This window comes from Erpetoichthys calabaricus, chromosome 5, assembly GCF_900747795.2.
Source record: "Erpetoichthys calabaricus chromosome 5, fErpCal1.3, whole genome shotgun sequence".
Classification (NCBI taxonomy): domain Eukaryota; kingdom Metazoa; phylum Chordata; class Cladistia; order Polypteriformes; family Polypteridae; genus Erpetoichthys; species Erpetoichthys calabaricus.
Window position 1 is genome coordinate 106,913,056 of NC_041398.2, and position 22,703 is coordinate 106,935,758.

At 37.2% G+C, this 22,703-nt stretch overlaps 1 protein-coding gene across 1 annotated transcript in view; it reads right to left on the bottom strand.

The window, feature by feature from the left end:
• Window positions 1-22,703, bottom strand: part of gabrb1 (gamma-aminobutyric acid type A receptor subunit beta1) — a 572,898-nt gene that overhangs the window by 44,868 nt on the left and 505,327 nt on the right. The window contains 1 exon segment of the mRNA XM_028801915.2: window positions 18,004-18,254. Coding sequence (XP_028657748.2) covers window positions 18,004-18,254 — 251 coding nt within the window.

Consider the following 22,703-nt stretch of genomic DNA (forward strand, 5'->3'; position numbering starts at 1 on the left):
GGGGAAATTTGAAACTGTGCTGAAGCATTTATGTAATCTATTATCCTTTGAGTTTCCATATCTATCTTCCTCATAAAAAAAAGATCAATCAACTGTTTTTGCAACGTATGGAATGCTGATTGTGTGGTGTGTCATTAAGTTAAGTAAGAACTAAACCATGCAAAGTCAGTCATGTAATATTAAAGCCCATGACGCAGAATAAAGTGGTCAGCGTTGTCAAAGTTTTTGCTTAAACCTAATAACATATTAACTGTAGTGTCTTCTTCATCAGAAGACCTTTAAATGTGATAGCATTAATATATGGCTTGTCGGAGTAAAAGATAGACTGAAATATCTGTAAGCAAGTTGTTTTCAGTATGGAAAGACTGAACCTGTGCATCAATTACCTTGACAAAGAACTTCAGAAGAAAAGGGAAAAATTCATATACTGTAGGTCTGTTATTAGCTTCTTTCTTTCTTTTTCTTTCTTTCTTTCTTTCTTTCTTTCTTTCTTTCTTTCTTTCTTTCTTTCTTTCTTTCTTTCTTTCTTTCATGAGTGGACAGTTTTCAGAAATTAAATAGTGTCATCAGTCTTGTTCCTGCTTGTCTGACATGTTCCAATGATAACACAGCACATAATGTCATGCCATAGGAAGCAAGATAGCACTTAAAACCTGATTTTGAGAAGAATGCACAACATTGATCTTATTATAAACCAAGTACGCCTTTGTTCAGTTTTAGGGTTGTACAAAGTAAAAACTTCACTATCTTGAAGAAACAAAATCCTTAAATATTCTATTTCCTGAATCAGTATAAAGAATGAATACTATTACAATGAGGGTAAACTTGGCAATTATACTTAAGGCAACCCAGCTTATTTACAAGTGAGTAATGAAGGTAATGTTAACATAAGTGACAGAAACACAGGTATCCAGTACTGGAAATAGGCTGACTCAAAAAATGTTGAAACTTCATCATCGAACATTTTTCAGCTATAGAATGTAAATTATTTGATTTTTACACAACCTTTACTATGGTACCCTGTGTAGGTGTGCCTTAAACACATCAAACAATGCATCATGGGTGGGGGGGGGAATAGCTTTGCTTTCCACAAGCTGCCAGCATAAAGAAGCAAAAGAAAAAAAACCAAAAAAAACAAATAAACAAACACCAGGCTGGCTGCACAGAATGCACTGTATGTCAAGGGAAGTCTTTTATAAGCAGTTTAATGTAAACATGAAGCTTGGAATATTGTGTGCAGTTTTGGTCTCCACATTACAAAAAGAAAAGCACTAGAAAAACTCCAGAGAAGAATTACTAGACTAATTATATGTCTGTGCACAATAGGCTGATAGATGTGATAGACTGAAGGATCTAAATGGTTTCCACTGAAACTAACAGTATTTAAAAGACAACATAGCCTTTAACACTATAAAGGGAGCAAGAACAGAACATGCCATCTGTTACTTTAACATTATATAGTATATTAAAGACAACCATGGTTGCTGGATAAGGGTACATTTTATTTAGAAAGCATTTCCTCACAGGGTAATTTAGATAAACTGAACAAATACTGTAGTAGTATAATTGAAAGAAGATACTCTGTTGGTGCGAATGTCCTATTCTGACCAAAATATTTTGTATGTACTTTCTCTCCCTCAATGAGCATGCCTCTTTGCTGTTCCATTCTTAATGCTTCTTTCTCTTCAACATCTGCTGATTTCTCACAAACTTTACCACTCCAATTTTAATTCATGCTCTTTTTTGTATTAGGTTGCTCTACCACTACTGTATTCCTGCTAGAGAAGTTCTCGAAAGTGTGATTAAATGTATCTTACCCTTCTAAAATGGTGCAGTAAGTTTGGTGAATTCTGTTTCTTACTACACATGCACAGCTTCTAGATTGGCTCTGTAGTCCAGTCTCGACTCTCAGTATATCCAGTTCTATTGCCTCCTATCTACTCCTTGCACTTAATGCAGATGTTCTTGTTCTCAAACTGATTATCGGAAACCGCTCTTGGCCTGCTGATCTTCAGGTCCCACTTGAAGATCCACCTTTTCATACAGTACCTTGGGGCTGCTTAAGATGTCTGCTGCTTGGCTAAATTTTGGATTTCTAGATTATTTTTCTGACCATTCATTTACAGGGGTGTTTCTAAAGTCTTCACACTACAGTTATGCATTTCTTGCAAATGACTAATATCAATTAATTGACTGTTGTATCTGCAGAGGCTTGCCAGGCTCTGCAATATACTGTAGGGATGTGTCAGTGTGCATCTGCAAATGAAAAAAAGGTTAAAGGTTATTTCCATAATGAAAAGGAAATATGGTTAAAGACACAGTGTTTTGGCAGCATTGTCTTTATCGGTTGTGCAACTGAAAAGCGAAGAGCAGGTAATGTACTATACAGTATATAGGAGGGGCAGAAGGGAACAAAACCAGGGCAAAAAAGCAGAAGAGGTGAGAGCAGGTGTAAAAAAGCTGCCATTAGAGAAGATGAAAGGAAAGATAAAAAAAAAAAGTTAGGCAATCATTGGGACCTGGAGAAATATGTGATTGCTGGCTGCAAATAAGCTTAGTTTCTTCTAGTATTCTTTGAAAAGTGACTATGAAGCCCTGTCAAAAAATGGAAACAGAGAGATCAGAGTGGCTATGATCAAGGGATATGGAGTGATCTACAACAGGCTTTGTAAGGTTTTTGATCTTAATGAATCGAATGTGCTCTCTGAAACATTTGCTAGCCATCTCCCTGTTTCACCTATGTTGATGGCTAGACACTTACTACAAGAAATGTAGTAATAAGATTTATAGACTGTCAAGAGGCGCATTGTTTTATACAGAATTTACCACAGAGACCAGAAACATTTGAAATTGTTGGTAACATTTGCAAGTGACACAGAGGCTCCTGTTACTGATGAAAGTGCCTGGCAAAGAATGTGGCTCTCCTCTGTGAAGTGAGCTATGTATGAGAAGTTTTTGTAGGTTAGGTGATATGTGGAAAGAGATCAAAGGAAAGGTTATGAGAAAATGCTCCTTTGGAAGGATCACTCTGCAAAATGGGGAAATTCATTCTGATGATCTGTGGGTTAGAGAAAGAGTGTTAGATGTAATGGCAAGACCATCAGGTTGTAGGATCCATTATTGGGGTTTCTCTTAGAGAGAATGTTATGGAGTCTACTCCTGGAACGATTGAGGGCCCCATCCATAAGATGAGAATGATATCCTCTGTCAAAGAAGAAATTCTTCATTCTGAGTCTAAGGAACTGAGATATCACCAATGCATTGTATGCATCTTGATTTTTCAACGTCATCTCTGGTTAAATGGATTTATAAAATATAGAGAAATTTTACATATACAGTAGGGACCTTAATTATTTTCTTATCATATATATTTCCTATAACTATATTCACATTTTCCTTTAACTTAGAGGCAATTACTCTATGAAATGTATTAAATAATCACTCACATTCAAGTACATTATAGTCTATAATGCATAAGAGAAACTTACTTGAAATAATTAAGAGACATAATATACAGCTACATAATCATTTTAATATTTTAAATAGAAGAATGTACATTTTATAATTCTAAGTATTTACAAGTTCTTCAATTCATAAAAAAAGGTTAAAATTAAATCATGGCCACTAATATGACACCCCATGTTCCGAGTCAAGACCAAACCATCCATTTCTCACAATGTTGCTATGTTGAAGGATCTGTGCACAGAGAAAGTGCAATCCCCACCCTAAACATACTCATTTCTTTGATAGCCTTTATTTCAGATTGAACAGGGAGGCTGAGAACAGTGTACACCTTAATGTTTTTAAATACTCCTGGGGCTACAAGCCTTACATTCCAGCTGCAGTGAGCTGCAGCTGTTAGAGACTATAATGTTTTCAGGGCTAGGATCAATATCAATTGGGTTAGATGTTAGAAAAACCTTGAGGGGAAAGCTTTCTACAAATATGTCATTACCTGTTATGTACAGATGTAGACAACTGTACGGCAATCAAGAAAAATCATTTAATTTTACAGGTTTTGGTCTGCTGATTTTCTGTTGGGTTATACAATGTGAGCAACAATTATGTACTTTAGCATTACATACTCCAACCTTTAACACCATAGATGATTTTTGTATGCTTTAAGCTGTTTAAAATTACACAGCTCCCACCCTTTAACAGGAACCTGTTTATGGATCAGATGAATAAAAAATGCTATTGCCTAATCAGTCACCAAATTTAAAACGTAGTTAATTGAAGCTTTTAAATGTCACTGCAGGCACAGGTGAAATAAGCAAACAGATGTGTTTATGAACTATTATCTGAGATGACAGTAACATACTTGGATGAATAATTGTGTGAGTTGCAGCAATGCATTCATTATCAGAAATCAAAAAGCTTTGAGTAAATGGAAATCTTATTAGGGGTAGAACAGGAGGATGCTAATAGACAGCATGCCACTGACAACATGGAGATTTTGCTGTTTTCACTTTTTCTATTACAATAACAGCATTGCCCTGTTTATAAAATTACAAAATATATTTTCTATAGATTAGTTGCTTACAAATATGGCAATAAATGAGTTTAATGGAACCTGGATGAAAAAAACTCCGGAATAAAAAAAGCTGGATTTTTACCAGGCAAACACTTTACCCTCTTTGTCTATAAGATACATTTGTTCATGACAATTGGAAATATTTATGTTATTACTGCCTTGGCCTCTGTTACGTTAGTCTTCATTTTGCTATGTGGATCAGACGCACACACACACAAATGTAAATTTGAAATTCCCAGCATCACATCCTCCTTAAGGCAAGGGAACATAAGGTAAATGGTAAATTACTGAATTTAACTGCATGCTAAATCGCTCTTGCAGAGGATACAGTTATAAAAGAACAACTAAAGACAATGTTTTTGAGTGTGTAAATATACATTAATACATTTTACTGTTTCTTCCTGGAAGACATTTACTCAAGCCCATAATACATATGATGAGGTAGTTCTGATGAGTCTGCATGAAGTTTGTGTGAGGAAGGGTTCTGAGGGCAAATAAGGAGGTTTGTTAGAGGAATATGTGAGCATGTGACCACCTATGGTCTAGCAACCCAAGTCGTGCTTACACAGGAATTGAAGCATTACACATATCTGAATCTGTTCCTCGGAGAGTCGCACTCAGGGCCTGTGATGGAACAGTCCTTATGGCTACAGCTGTGACCCACTGGGCTGACAACTTTGAGTAGCTGTTTAAACTGATTCTCCGGCTAGAATGTTGGACATCTCACAGCTTGAGGCTGATCCTGCAATTAGCTGTGAACCACTCAATCTCACTGATGTGGCAAACTAGCTGAGGGTAAGGAAGGCTGCAGGCACCTGTGATATTCGTGGTAAACTTCTCCTGGCTTGTGGTACGATGGTCCTCCTGGCTTTGCAAGCACGTTTTCCTTCCATTTGGGAGACGGGTGTCATCCCAGATGACTGGAAAATGGGACTTGTTGTCCCTATCTGGAAAGGGAAGGGTGATTGCTTGGATTGCAGCAACTATAGAGAGAAAACACTGCTCTTGGTGCCGGGTAAGAGCCTTGCTAGGGTCATCCTCAATAAGATCCATGATCATTTGCTTGTCTACCAGTGACAACAGCAGTCTGGTTTGAGCAGTCAACATTGACTGGATCCCCCCGTAGTTGCTGGATGTCATTGCCGGCCTGTACACTGGTACTGTGAGTTCTGTGCAGAGTGGAGGTAGAACCTCTGCGTTTTTCCCCAGTTGATTCTGAGGTTCGTCAGGGGTGTGTCTTGTTCCTACCTTGTTCAAAACTTGCACGGACTGTGTGTTGGGCAAGATAGTGGGGTCCAGCGGCTGTGGGGCATCTGTTGGTGAAGATTCACTGATCTTGACTTTGCTGACAATGCTGTGATCTTTGCGGCATCAATGGAGGCTCTTATCGGGATTCTCAAGGCAGCAGCAGCAGTCGTGGTAGTAGCAATCTGATGGATGTGTGAAAAGACTTTTTCCAGCCTCTATGATCCAGTCTGATACAGGGTGACAAAAGCAGCAGTCACCACCAGTGTCCGGACTGCATGGCGAGTGACTATCTGGAGTGCATCAGTGCAAATGATTCTATGCGCACTGATGACCCAAGGAGTTCTGGGTGATGAGGCTGGACTTAAGCCAGGAGCTTGCTCAGTATGCAATGGAAGTGCTGTGTTGCCTGGCTTCCAGCTTACTGCCAGAGTGGGAGTTCAGTGCTGCAAGTGGGGTGGTCACAGACAAGAGGACCCAGTTGTCTACAGATTCTGTGGATAGACTGACCTTTATAAAAATGAAAGCATAGTCATGCAGGTTTTTAGCAGTGGCACTATGAAGAGCACATGATTGTGCTCACAGTTAGTATCACTATTTTACTGGCTTACATACTGCAGATTTGAATACTGGACAAAGCTCGGGGTTAGCAGATACCCCATGCAGATATAAACAGAACATGTAGACTTCATGGAAACCAAAGGTGCTAAGGCAGCTGTTGAACTACTATAACATCAGTATTCATACCAGTTTTTTACATTTTCTATAAAAAACAAAAAACCGAATATAGTAGGTGAACTCAACAATGCAGGTTCTCAAATTTTATTTTTATGAAACATACACAGCATAAATAAATCTCCTCTGCTTGTTGCCAATAAGAGAAGGAGATGCATGCATTATGCATATGTAATTAGTCACATAGAGAATGAAAACAAACCTTAAAGGAGCCTGACGCCCTCTGCCCCTAACACAGGAGACTCTAATAAGAAGAAAGATTTATTACTATTTACGTTTTTATCTTTTTGGTAGAAGAAAATTGCAAATTATCAGCACAGACAGTTTGGAGAGCCTTCAGTATGACTTCAAAAAATAGAACAAGCCAGCGACTTCAATCATGACAAGCCTCTTTGAATTTTCTGCCTTTAAAAGACGTATGTATTTTTTCTGACTTTTGACGATGATTTCGACATTTCTGCATTGTCTTGACAACATATATGATTGTGTATCTCTTACTGCGTTCTTTCTTCTTTGATCTCAGGGAGGCACAGTGGTGCAGTGGTTGGCACTGTTGCCACACAGCTCAGGTCACTTTTTCGGCCACAATAATTGCTCCAGTATAGTTGGCAGATGTTCCGCTACATGCTAGATAGAAATGAAATGCTAGCTAGAAAAACTGGCTGCAATAAAAAGGTAGTGTCACACATATGCACATGGGAGGCAGTCTATGGACTAAACTAAGGGTAAAATGCCGGGTAAGGGGTTGATGAAGTGCACTAACATCTCCTCTCCCTCCTCTGCAGAACCACAGAAGAGAAGACTGACTACAGCCTAACCAATTTCCATCTCCCTCTCTAGACCACACCCTCCTGCTGACCTCACTTCCGTCAGTGCCCTGTTGGACCCTCCTCTTTCTTTCCAACACCTATAAACACTACAATTGCCAAAACCTATGAAAAAACTCATAATTCTGGCCCACCTTAAATCCCATTGCATGCAGGTTCCAGATTGCTGTGTGCTACAACATGCTTGACCTGGCAGCGATGAACGCACATGTACTGTGCAAGGCATGCACGGGGTCAACTGAGAAGAAGAGTGTTCTTGGCTCACCTTACAGAAGAACTTCGTCGTCGCTTCTTACAAGAAAAGATGATGGAAAAGGAAAAAGAAAAAGAGGATGCAACATTGACAAGCTTCTGTTCCAAGACCGCCGCTTCCCCCAGGAAAGCAAACTAAGTCAGTGTCAGGTGCCCCTTCAGTGTAATAGGAACCACAGCACAGAGAGAAGTGTGTACTTTGTGTGGGAACTGTTAACATTTGAATCTGATGATTGCGTAAAGCGCGGAACTGACCTCTCTGTACTATGCTTTCCTCTGCATGTCCTGGAGTACAAAAGCACAAACAAGTTAGGTAAAGTTCAGCAGGTCCAGTATGAAGGTGATTCAAATTGTTTTGTTGGTATTTATGCAACAGGAGTCTTGAAGTAAAATTTCACTTGGTTGCATATGGCAAATTGCATATCATGTAAATTTAGAGAAACTAGGAGAATTTACTATTTTTATATGATCAGTGCAAAAAGCCTATACCTGACTTAGTACAAGTGAATTATTTATTCATTGCATAAGACAACCACAACCACAGAGGTTCAAAGTTTGACTCAATATGTATGAATTATTGATTTTCTTTTAGAAGATAGTCAGCTGTGAAATAAAATGTGCTTGTGACTTTGAAGTAGTACACTATACCATCCTACATTAAAGAAATATCTAAGAAGTGAAGAAATTTAAAAGAAAGAAGAAGTGGGCAGCAATACTTACACTGTTTTGTGCTCAATCAATTAGCTAACACCACATATTATATAAAGTGTTTCTCTTTTCCAAACCCAACAGAACTAAGCTTTCTGTCAGCATATATTATAACATGGCTTCCAGCACTCAAAACAGGTAGTTGAAATAAATATGTAATTTATTAGGAGTTAGACAAGTGAGCTTAAGTAGGTTAGTAGATCTTCAAAACGATTAGTCTTTGAACTGGAATAAACTGGCAAGGGTAAGTGCAGAACTGCATAGTTTCTATCAGTTAAGAAATTTAGGAAGCAGAGAGTATCCAGACAGCATATATTGATGGTATATAGAAGGAATGTTGGCCTGTTGATCAACTAAAATATGCTCATGTGTTTACTTGGTAATATTTTGCTTTTACCTCTGCTTTGTAAAGTACTTGTAATGGCACTGCTATGATAAGTGTCATTTAATGAAAAGATTGCTTCGGCAGAAGATGCTGGGCCACAGTGTTTCTAAAGTCTTCACACATCTGGCTTTGTCACACTAGGTTATTAATTATGTTGAACTTGAGGGGCTCTGCTTTGCCCACCTAATACTGACCCTATACTGCCAGCAAGATGACCCCTGATGGTGATTTAATGTTAGGTCAATTGTATGTGCTGTCTGGGGAGAAGAAGTTAGTTGCCATAAAGTTGAGTTTTTCAGTCCATTCACTCACTGCTTATGCAGTTCTTTACATTTTAAATTCCATTACTTGGACTTTAAAAACTGTAAATCACCTGCTTAAAGTAAAAATCCCCTTTAATAAAATCCCTTTCTGCGTCCAGGTGTCCGTGTGTGTGTGTCTTCTGGTGAAGTGCGCATGCGTGGGGCTTCTGGTGAAGTGCGCATGCGCGGGGCACAGTGTGATGCGCGATATTACTGTCAGAGAAAGTTAGAGGCGTTTTACAGAAATACAAACCAGTATTACTGCGAGAGGAAATTGAAGGTACACAATACAGTGACGCATATTACAGCCACATAAAGCCAGTATTACTGTCAGAGGAGATTAAAGGCATATTACCGACGCGCACACCTGTATTACCGCCAGAGAAAATTAAAGGTATATTACGGACATACAAGCCAGCAGATGTACAAAACAGTATTACTGTCACAGAAAATTAAAGACACACATTACACGGCGGCAGCCCACGAAGAATGGTCAGCTCAGCAAGTAAACATCAACAAATGAAAGGCTGAAAGAAAGAAAATACGACCAACAAAAAGAATGAGGTCAAAGTCCCTTGCCATTTAATATAGACTGTTCCTACTAATGTTTATGCACTACTGTTCTAGTGCCCGTTATTGTAACGGGCTAAATGACTAGTTACTATTATATTACAGTAGATAATTACTTAATAGTTTGTTAAGGTGCAGATCTTGCAGAATAACTGTTGGGAAAAAGATGCAGAGCTGCAAAAGTTAGTTAGCAAAAAATCAGATATTAGAACACCTAAGTATGGCATGAAATATTCCACAGCAATCATGGTGCACAAAAATATACTTGAATCACATGTTTTAACTTATTATTTTTGACAACTTTGTCAACTAATAAGGAAGAAAGTTGGCAGTCTACAAGGTAAGCATTGTGTTATAATTTTTCTTCTTTAAAAGAAAGAGTTCTAAAATGCCTCACTCACTCAATGCACTAAAATGTGGAGACTGGGCAAGATTGGGGGAAATAAAAATGCAGTAACAGATTACAACTGCAAGAAGGTATGCGAATGAATATGAATAATATGAACAATGTTTTCCGAAATGTACTATACAGATAATAAAATGAATAATTCCAAATATCATATATACCTATGTCTGTTTTTTTGTTAGTGCGGCTTTGGCATCATGGACCATAAGGTGCATACTAATTCAGCATGAGCAGGAACACTCAATAAAGCTATTACAATGAGATACCAAGAAGGCATGACACACCAGTGTTTGTGTGTTAGCTTTTATCTCTCCAGATCCGAGAATTTCCAGTTCCATTGTCTCAAAACACCACTCACATCTACAGTTATTCCCAGTTTCAAATAAAAAGTAATGTTGTCAGATCTGGTAGAGGGGAGTTGGGGGATGTATCGTGATCGTGACAAAAAAAAAATGCTAACTTTTACAAGTACTATAAATTTACACTGGCTGTGAATGTGGTATAGCAGGCTGCTTACTGCTTGTGTTGATCAACACATTTACAAGACAAAAGATGCTGACGGAGAGGTGTGAAGGGATTTAAGGTGGGCCGGAATTAATAGTTTTTTTGTAGGCTTTGGTAATTCTAGTGTAAAGACAATCACTTGCCTTCCCCAGTCAGTTCCATTCAGGACACTGTCTTTTCAGATTGCTCTACAGAGCAAGCTTCTGACAATATCCCCAAACCTTTTTTCTTGTGTTTGTGTTACAGTACTGAACCAAAGCAAAGATATTGTTGAACATAATTTTCAGAACAGACAATATTTATCAATCCATTTTCTGATCTTGCTGTTCCAGTTTTAAAGACTTTGTGGTTATGCACAAAAAACATTAAGCATACAATAAAGTAAGAATGCATCTCTTCATGAATTTATGGATTAACATATCGTAAGTAGAAAATCTTAGTCCTGGTCTGTCTATCTGTCAGTAACGCTGCAGATCAATTGCTCTTCACCAGATGACATTCAAAGTGCATGGAGACTAAAGGTACTGCTTTGCTCACTTCCCTACAGGCAGTATTGGTACAGAATGCCTTCACAACACTTGTAATTGGGAAACCACTGCAGATGTGATTCACAGATGGCATGAATGCACATCTACTACTGTGCAATAGCTGTACATTTGACATTTGACAGTTATGATGGTGCCAGTAGAAGTGGATGAATGACTGCTAGCAATTTGTCTTGGCAGCTCCAGGTAAGTGGAAGGTGCATGAGCTGACCTCTGCATATGACAGTGTGATTGCAATGGTGAAATGCTACTGTGCAGACAAAAGCCACATACCCTGCCAGAGGGCAAACAGAGGACGAGTTCATTCTGCAGAGGATGAAAATGGAATGGATAGCAACTACTGCGCACAGAGAGTGAGAATGAAAATGGAATGAAAAGCTGCCTCTGTTTTTAATTACTTGACAGTTGCCTCCAGCTAGCTGGAAATAAGTAATGTGAAATCTGTAAGATAGGTTACTGTATGTTATGCATTACTTTAACTTCTGGGGCAGGTTATGAGTGTTATTTGAGTAAGATTTTACTTGAATGAAAAATTAAATACAACCAAACACAACAAAAGTCCTTGTTACAGGTAGGGAGAAAAAGGGGGGACAGACAGATCATGCAGTTCCTCCAACAACTCACTATTCTGTTTTGACGCTTTTCAGAAAAGCATAAAGGATTCTAGCTCTGTTTCTGCTGACTTCCGAAATTACATCAGATTACTCTATCCTGTTTGACTTCCATCTAACTTAATGGTCGATTATACTGACATAATTGCTCAACCTCCTCAGTTGCACAGGTTTGTTTAGCAAACCACAACATTTCCCAGGATCATGTAAAGCAATTTAGGGCACAGAGATATTTTATCTTGCAGTATATATTATATGCACATGTGGGTACTCCCAGAATGAAAGACAGCTGATCACATGATTCATAACATGGATTTTTTCACTTGCAGTGTCATTCCAGCATCACCCTTTTCTGGCAACAAAATATGAAAATTCAGCAGATTAATCTACTATAAGATTGTAGTACCTATCCTGGCAGTATTAGATGCAAGACAGGAAGCAAGCCTGGAGAGGCACATACACACAATGCCAATTTGAGTATTACTTTTTAAAAATCCAATTTGATCAATTTTATTCTACTTGTCACTATGATTTTCAACTTGAAGTTATACCCATATGTTTATTTTAAAAACTGCAGAACAGCAACTTCTTCCTTAAAACCCTACGTTTTTTACTCATTTAGTTTGCACGATAAAGGCCAATGACAAAGATGTTTGTTATTTGTGATCTTAGGACATAAATGATTTCACAGGTATGAAATTTATTTTTTTCACCTTTATTTTTTTGTATGATATAATCTCTCTAAAATCCATAATACTGAAAATGCCACATTTTTAGTGACATTTTGATATTTTATATATATGCTCAAATCAAGATAGAGACATCTATCTCATTTTTGCTAGTTTAAAAAAACTATTTTCAGCTGATGTTTATTCCATTTTATAATTAAATTGTTTCATAAACATTATTGCTTTGGTTATATAATACCTTGTGTTTTTCTTTAGTGATATTGCAACATCAAGCTTTCTTTAAATGCACAGATGTGTTTTCATTTTTATTTATCTGTTAAAATAACTGTAGCTTGTCATATAGACTCCATAAATGATTCATAATCCATTGCCAAAACCAACTCTTGCAAACAAAAAGGCTTTTTCCCAAATGTATAGAGCTTATTTTAGATGAGCGGTGAACTGAGGTTTACTGCAGATCTTTTTTTTCTTAGTCAATATATTTCATTGTACAATCCTCAAATAATGCCAAATAAGAATTTGTATTTTTAGTAGTTTTTTTTTCAGAGAGACAAATCCATAAATTAAACAACTTATAATTTAAAATGCAACTAATAAATGTCATAAAGATTCTGATTAACCCTAAACATTCATCAATTCCTTTTTTGCTTGGATGTCATGGGAGTCGAAAGACCTACAGTACACACACATTTTATAGATATCTTCAGAAAGGAAATGGTACCTTCAGCAGAAATCCACATAAGAACAGAAAGATCATAACAATTTATAATTTATTCAGAAAGACATTGCACTCCGGAATGGAAATGAGGAAAAGATTATTTTCAAGTGGTAATGTTATCCACTATAGCTTTTTTTCCCATCCAGCTCATGAAATATGAAATGTCTAAAGTACATAAAGCTTGATTTCAAAAATGCATTTTCTATATATTCATTTATCATGTATACAGTACATCATAGGTTTATGGCTATGGAAACAAGCCATATTAAGTAAGTGCTCAAACAAGCTATACTGAGTTGTGAACTGTGCTTCTCAAACAAGCTGTATTGAACTATAAACTGTTAAATAAGTCATACCCAAGATTGTTTAATTAAATGCTCAAATAAGCTGCAATAATTCAACCTCTGTTGAAATCTTTATTTGATACAAGCTTTGTATTTTTATTGATTTATTTTGTGTATCTTTTACTTCACTGTTATGGAATCTCTAAGAGAAACAACTTTATTAATCAGCTTGAGATAAATATGATCAGCATGGGCAGAAGCTGAACATAGTTTGCAATGTAAACATGACAAGTGATTTTAAGAGAGACCTTTAAGTTTAGGATGTGTGCTGAACAAAAAGAGAGATCTTCACCATTACCCAGATAGAATGTGTACATTTCCTGTTGCATTTGGGAAGATAAGAAAAAACTCAGCAGACTGAAGAAATGAAACGCACGCCATAATTTGATTTAACTATGTGACGTAAGTGAACCAAAAATAGCAAATTGTGAATTTCCATGATAATACAGTAGGCAAATTGGAGAATCCGTCTCACTGCAGTTAGCTCAGGTTTTTTGCAATGAGCCAGGCTAAATGGAAAAGAAAGCAATATTTTTCAAAGAGCCTAGGTTTACCAGAAAAAAAATTCACTTGGACGGCACCATCTCTTGATTGCACATCCTCACACAGAGCTGCTAGAAGCAAACTTGGGCCACTGCACTCAAAGTACAGAGTATAACTGTTTTAGTCTGTCAAACCAAAGGAGAACTGCCTTTTCTGTGGTGACTCATTAGGTTTCTGACTGCAAGGGAGTCTTCTTTTACAGTGGGCTTTCTCTTTTTTCATCATCACTGTTTCTGGTTACTTGCAATGAAGCTACACAGGCTCACTGCAATGTGTCTTGGCTATTTGAAAAAAAAAAAAAAAAACATAAGCTCCCTGATTTATTACAAACATGCTAATTATAGTGAGACAGATTTTAAAATTTAATTATGACATATGGTATATTGTACGCATACACTTACAGTCATGGCCGAAATTATCGGCACCCCTGTAATTTTCCCAGAAAATGCACCATTTCTCCCAGAAAAGTGTTGCAATTACAAATGTTTTTGTATACACATGTTTATTTCCTTTATGTGCATTGGAACAACACAAAAAAACAGAGAAAAAAAAGCCAAATCTGACATCATGTCACACAGAACTCCAAAAATGGGCCGGACAAAATTATTGGCACCTTTTCAAAATTGTGGGTAAATCGTTTTATTTCAAGCATATGATGCTCGTTTGAACTCACCTGTGGCAAGAAACAGGTGCTGGCAATATAGCAATCACACCTGAAGCCAGTTAAAATGGAGAAAAGTTGACTCAACCTTTCTGTTGTGTGTCTGAGTGTGCCACACTAAGCATGGAGAACAGAAAGAAGAGCAGAGATTTGTCTGAGGACTTCGTAACAAAAATTGTGGAAAAATATCAACAATCTCAAGGCTACAAGTCCATCTCCAGAGATCTTCATGTTCCTTTGTCCACTGTGTGCAACATAATCAAGAAGTTCACAACACATGGCACTGTAGCTAATCTCCCTGGACGTGGAAGGAAGAGAAAAATTGATAAAAGACTGCAACGAAGGATAGTCTGAATGGTGGATAAAGAGTCCCAATCAACTTCAAAACACATTAAAGCTGTTCTGCAGACTCAGGGTGCAACAGTGTCAGCTTGAACTATCCGTCGACATCTGAACGAAATGAAACGCTATGGCAGGAGAGCCAGGAGGACCCCACTGCTGACACAGAAAATTAAAAAAGCCAGACTGGAGTTTGCCAAAATGTACTTGAGGAAGCCAAAATTCTTCTCGGCGAATGTCTTGTGGACAGATGAGACCAAGGTAGAGCTTTTTGGTAAAGCTCATCATTCTACTGTTTACAGAAAATGGAATGAGGCCTACGAAGAAAAGAACACAGTACCTACAGTCAAACATGGTGGAGGTTCTAAGATGTATTGGGGATGTTTTGCTGCCTCTGGCACTGGATGCCTTGACTGTGTGCAAGGCATCATGAAATCTGAAGACTACCAAAAGATATTGGGGCGCAATGTAGGGCCCAGTGTCAGAAACCTGGGTCTGCATCAGAGGTCATGGGTGTTCCAGCAGGACAATGACCACAAACATACCTCTAAAAGCACCCAGAAATGGTTGAAGACAAAGCACTGCAGAGTTCTGAAGTGGCCAGCAATGAGTCCGGATCTAAATCCGATTGAACACTTATGGAGAGATCTCAAAATTGCTGTTGGGAGAAGGTGCCCTTCAAATCTGAGAAACCTTGAGCAGTTTGCAAAAGAAGAGTGGTTGGAAATTCCAGTTGAGAGGTGTAGCAAGCTTGTTGATGGTTATAGGAAGCGTTATTTGATTTCAGTTATTTTTTCCAAAGCGCGTGCAACCAAATATTAAGTTGAGGGTGACAATAATTTTGTCCAGCCCGGTTTTTGAGTTTTGTGTGAAATGATGTCAGATTTGGCTTTTTTTCTCTGTTTTTTTGTGTTGTTCCAATTCACATAAAGGAAGTAAACATGTGTATACCAAAACATTTGTAATTGCAACAATTTTCTGGGAGAAATGGTGCATTTTCTGGGAAAATTCCAGGGGTGCCAATAATTTTGGCCATGGCTGTATAGATAACTCTGTATAGATAACTAGTCTAACTCAGAGGAAGCAAAGACAGAGCTCTCACAGCATTAATAGTGCCAGCCCATTAATAGTGGTCCTCTATTCATCTGTCCATTCATTTTACACAAACTTTTAAGCAAACAAAGATTTGTTATGGTGTAAAGATAAAAATATGAAATTCTTTTACTTGATGTTCATGTAAATATATTTTGCGTGTTTTTATTATTGTTTTTCTTATTTAAACAGTAGCATGCGTAATACAGTGGCACAATCGTTAGATTTGGTCCCTCATATCTGTTGGACAGTGAGTTATAATCCGGCCCATGCTCCTGAGGCATTACTCCTTTCTCCCTGTGTCCTCCAGGGTTTTCTCCTTGTACTCTAACACAGGGCTGTTTCTAACCTATTTGGTGCCACAAGCATGAAAATCTGTCCCCCATGCCAACATTCACACCACGATGCACAGACACAGATGCATAATATGCTACTAACACAGGTTAATCACTTATTTAATTAAAAATAAACAAATGTAAATAAAATAATAATAATATAATAATACAACTATTCTGTATGTAAATTGTGTATGTACCAAAACATACAAAACTTATATAGAACAAAAAAATAACAAAATAGAACCACTTTGCATGCAAATAATATATTTAACAGAAACTATAAACTTTATGTAGAAAATGGAAGTTCAACAAATAAATAATATTAGAAACATGTCCCTGGCAAATGGAGGGAATTAATATTGTAAATAAAAGTCTTTTAAAAATCGGACACTCCTTGACTTTTTTCTATCAAAATCATTTATAACATCATCATATGATATATTCCTAGTGGCCACAGTGTCCCTACTGCAGTGCCAGTGCTCCTGCCTCCAAGACCTCCTCTCCTCAGGCTCACTCTCTCACCTTAGTACCTCCCAATTTAAGGAACAAGCCAAACTGGCGGTGGCATGACAGACATAAGCTGCCTGGACTGTTACTCACTGAAGCCTGGACTTCACCTGGGTTGAACTGTCACTCACCCTGCAGTGCCGCAGATGAAGAGGAGGAGGAGGGCACTGGGACCCAACTTGGTGTCTGTCTGGCAGGCTGCATGCCATGTGGGAAGGCCAGGGGGTGAATCCTGGCTCCTCGTCTTGGCAGCAGCTAACTGCCGAAGTTGAGGCGGCTCTGTCTCACTATCATGTGTGCAGTGCACAGGTAGTGAAGAGGCCATACGTCACACAAGATGCCTGGCATGCTGTCTGCACTAGTATATGCAACAGAGATTGTGCTGTGCATAATGCAGAGGGCATATGCATAGCACAGTGCCTCCATGTCAGTGATTCAAGTAACAGAACATCAATGTGGCGTGCAGCCCTGTTATGTCTGGCTGGCATCACAAATTTTGGCTGGTGTTTATATCAAACAGAGCAAGGCACTATTTAAGAGTCATAGCACACTAGAAAAAATTAAATTCCAAAATACAAAAGCAAATTCAAAAATAGGCAGAGATCAAAATGCACGAAATTACAAAGCACAGCACAGGTAAATGTACCCAAAACATACCGGACAAAAACAGAATTTCAAACAGCAGACAAAAGGTCAAAAACAGTAAAGACAAGTAAATAAATATGATGAGTATGAGAAGTCTGTTGAGGCTTGTGACAAGGCATAAGGCACACAATGCCTAAGGCTCTCAATTTATTCCCCCTCCTCTTCCAATTTATGTGTCTACCACATAATTAGTGTTACTTACAAACATACACAGAAATTAGTTGATAAAGGAAAGAGTAGATAAAAAGAAATCCCTAACACACATACAGTACAGTGGATACAATTCTTCAATGTTTCTTATACAATGGTTTGCAGTTTCACAGTTTATCACAAGGAAAATATTTTTTAGTTCTTCATATTTTTCAAGCATCCTGTCGAATTTACTTAAATGCAAAGTTTTCTTTTTAGTTTAATTTATGTTTATTGAATACAAATGCAAACAGTGCTTTTATAATTTTAATAATGACATTCTGATTTTATTGATTCAATAATATTCAACTTACTTGAACTTTGTTAGTGTCCAGTTTGCTCTTTTCATTATTAGCCTGGGTAGCTTTTTCTGCTGCCTTTTTTTGAAGCTGGGGTCCTCTTCCAAAGAATACGTAGTTCACAAAGGCATATTCAAGAAGTGCCAGAAACACAAATACGAAGCATCCCATTAGGTAAATATCAATTGCTTTTACGTAAGGAATCTTGGGCAGTGTTTCCCTGAGATGAGTGCTGATGGTTGTCATAGTCAGCACCGTAGTTATCCCTGTTAATGAAAGATAATTTATTGTTACATTTGGGTTTAAAAGCAAATTACAATCAGTCTATTTGCTGTTATAAAGAAATATTTAATCACCAAAAGATACATTTTATTCAGCTGTGCTAAGAACAAATACAGTATTATTAAATATTTAAACAAATATTAGTGAAGACAAAGTAAAAATCTATTTGAATTAAGATCAGGGTTTTTATCCAAATATTCTCAATTGTACACTCTGCATTCTGCTTTTGTTTCAAAGGCACAAATAACTGCATTCATGTAAAGAACTTTGGAGTGGTGTTCACTTTCAAAGGATAAAGGTCATGTAAGTAACATTAATCCTTTGGTTTGTCAAGAAGGACAAAAACCTTTATTTGTTACCTCAATGGTAGTAGAGCATGCAGAGTTGCTACACTACACTGCTTGTCCCCAAGTTAGAATTTTGCAAGCAGCATATTGCCTTATTGCATTTCATCAAGGCTATCAGCCGCAGTTTGCTTGCACTGAAGAAAATTTAGACTGAGTGACAACACTAACATATACTGGACTTATATATAAGGAAAGAGGGATGGATAAATATTACTCCAACAATCACATATAAATGATCCATTGAAATGCAATGTAATAAACATACACATTTTTAATGTATGTTTAATTGTATCTACTGTATGCTTTGTCAAACATACTGCATTTTAGGCTGCCCATAAGAGACGGCTGACTTCAGAAAAACTAATTCTAGGGCAAAAATTGCTGCATTATTCTGAACAGTAAAAACTTGACAATAGATTATTTTTATAGTACAATATAGTATAATTGGAATACATATGGCATATGTTGTACCATAAAAGTAATATCTGCTGTACCTAAGCAGGCTGTCCTGAGACTGGACAACTATGGTCTTAAAGTCCACAAGTCCAGGAGAATGAGTCTAACTTCATTTTTTAAAGCTCTGTAGCTTCAATGATGTCTCACTACCTACACTTCAAAGAACTGTTCTCTAAATCCATTCCTCTAGTCCAGTGGTCTACCCTGAGCTGATGGTGTGCTGATACTGGACTTGATGGTCCAAACACCAATTTGAGGTTCTACAGATTGATCTTGGTTTTTATTAAAGGTGTGGGTGGCCCCACAAAACACAATAGGGTCTAACCACCACCAAGCATCATAATTGCCTTAGAATTTATTTTAAAATCCTTCTAGCTGGGTTTCCTTAATGTTTTTATCTCCAAATATTGGTAATGAGATTGTTTTTATGTGTTGTTGGATTGGTGAGACTTTTTTCTCCTATTTAGTACAGAACATTTCTAAAAAGACACTGCACTACACACCCCTATTGTGAATGTGAACTTGGGGATATATCCAGCAAACCATAGCCAAAATGTATCTACCAGTAAATTATGATGCTATAAGTTTTTAAGGCAAACTGTGAAGCTTTCTTTCCATTTTTTTTCTTTTAAAATTTGGTCTTTCCTAATAAGAATAACACCTCAGTCTTTAAATCCAGTTGCCAAAGCAACTTTACCTCGCCAAAACATTCATGCTGTTCAATCTTGTGAAAAATCTTGGAACTCATTTGTTCATTATTGAATAATTAACTAGAAACCACAGTGCCAAAATAAAGTATTTTCCCCTTCCTGATTTCCTTTATGACTGCAAATATCTGACATTGAATGTTTTCAGGTTTTCAATGAAAATCTAATAATGCATAAAGGTCACCTAAGTGAATAAGTAAATACATTTTTAACTCATGTCGCATATTAAATGATCAAACTGATGTAACACTAACTGGCATGGTGTGAAAAAGCAGTTACCCCACTGCTAATTCAACCAATAAATGGGATAATAAAAATCAACTGATCAAGTGCAGCTTAATATACAACTCACTTATTTTGACCCTTACAATCACTGGTGTTGTGAACCTGCCCCCAATCCCAGCGCAATGCTAGAGAAAAGCTGTTATGGAAAAATTGAGTTAAAAAGTCCAGAATAACTGCATTTGAGTCTATATTTTGCTGCAGGTTACTAAGGCTACATTCAGAATGCAGTTAAAAGTGACTTGGTTCCAATTTTTGGCTCATATCTAATATTTTTATTCAAATGAATTTTGTAGGTGAATAAAATCCAATATGGCTGTGTACTGATATCTATCCTGAATCTGGAAAATTAAACAAAAATAAATTCATCAGACAGATGCAACCTAACAGACAGCCATTAATACAAGTTACATGTCAACTGCTGACATACTGACTTCAAATTATTTACAGGGTAGAATGTCTTAAAATTTGGCAGCTCTTGATGACAACATCTGTCTACAAGATTCTTTCAGAAAAATAAGAGCTTGAAGTACAACATTTCAGAAAACATATAGCCTGCCAATAAAGCCTAATTGCTTTCTTTTTCTTCTCTAAAAAGCTCAAATCTTTGTCAGTAGTAAAAAACACATCACAATTAAGTAGCAATATAAACACATTTTCAAACAAGTAGTTTTTATTTAACAATAACAATACTGTAACAATCATACTATGTAGGCCTATAAACCATAAGCATATACATTAAGCTTAGATTGATAAAATCATCTGACTAGCCTAATATAATTACAAAATTCACTGATATCAAAATATCATTATCTTTAAATATTTACCTATTATTTAACTACTATTCCTGTTTACTGAATTTTTGCTAATGTATACAAAGAATGTAACATCACCACCCAATCACACACAACATCATTAAGTTTTTTTTTAAAGTGAGATAACAATTATGGAGAACCACAGTGCGAATGTAAAGAGAGCAATTAACAGAGGATGATATTTCCAGAGTTTTAACATAAGTGTTAATGCAAGCCCACTTGAGAGATGCTTATACTTTGAATGAAATCAGCCTTTAGCAACACATTCAAAGCCTATAGTTGCAGTCCTGTTGATTATTTAATTACATTTTGTTTCTCCTATGTCTGCTATGCTATACCAGTTTAAAAATTATTATTATTATCATTACAGTAATCCCTCGCTATATCGCACTTCGACTTTCGTGGCTTCACTCTATCGCGGATTTTATATGTAAGCATATTTAAATATATATCGCGGCTTTTTTGCTGGTTCGCGGATTTCTGCGGACATTGGGTCTTTTAATTTCTGGTATATGCTTCCTCAGTTGGTTTGACCAGTTGATTTCATACAAGGGACGCTATTGGTAGATATCTGAGAAGCTACCCAACTTACTTTCTCTCTCTCTCTCTTGCTCTGACATTCTCTGCTCCTGACGGAGGGGGTGTGAGCAGGGGGGCTGTTCACACACCTAGACGATACAGACGCTCGTCTAAAAATGCTGAAAGATTACCTTCACGTTGCTCCCTTCTGTGCAGTTGCTTCGTGAAGCGACATGCTGCACGGTGCTTCGCATACTTAAAAGCTCGAAGGGCATGTATTGATTTTTGATTGTTTGTTTTTATCTGTCTCTCTCTCTCTCTCTGACATTCTCTGCTCCTGACGGAGGGGGTAAGAGCTGCTGCCTTTTTTGCAACTGCTTTATACGGTGGTGCTTCGCATACTTAAATGCCAAACAGCCCTACTGATTTGTTTGCTTTTCTCTCTCTCTGACATGCTCTGCTCCTGACACGCACTCCTTTGAAGAGGAAGATATGTTTGCATTCTTTTAATTGTGAGACAGAACTGTCATCTCTGTCTTGCCATGGAGCACAGTTTAAACTTTTGAAAAAGAGACAAATGTTTGTTTGCAGTGTTTGAATAAAGTTCCTGTCTCTCTACAACTTCCTGTGTTTCTGTGCAAATCTGTGACCCAAGCATGACAATATAAAAATAACCATATAAACATATGGTTTCTACTTCGTGGATTTTCACCTTTCGCGGGGGGTTCTGGAACGCAACCTCCGCGGTCGAGGAGGGATTACTGTATTATTATTGTTGTTAGATTATTATATTTGTTGTAAACTTATTATTTTGTTATTTATCATGAGTTTGGCCCTGTATTTACCCTCACAGTCAAGTTGTCAGCACAAAGATTAAACAATAACATAGTGTTATTATCAAAGGACTAAAGAGCTACAAATCCAATAACAAGGCTTTGAACTCCACCGAACCAAAGTAAAATCTATAACCTTCAAATAAAAAAACACTGGAACAGTGACAAATTTTCCCAGAAGTCGCCAACCTGTCAAAATTACCCCAAGGTCAAACCATAAAACCATCTAGAAGTCACAAAGAATCTTCAAAAAAGGATCTTAAGAACTGCTGTCTTATTTTACCTCAGAAAACCTCACTGTTAATGACTACACAATCAGAATGATACTGGGCAAAACTGAAACTTCAATAAAGAGTAGCATGGCAGAAACCACTACTAACTAAGAACAATGTAAATCCCGTTTACCTTTTCCAAGGAAGCACATTGATGATCCCTAAGCCTTAAGGGAGAATGTTCTAAGGACATGACACAAAA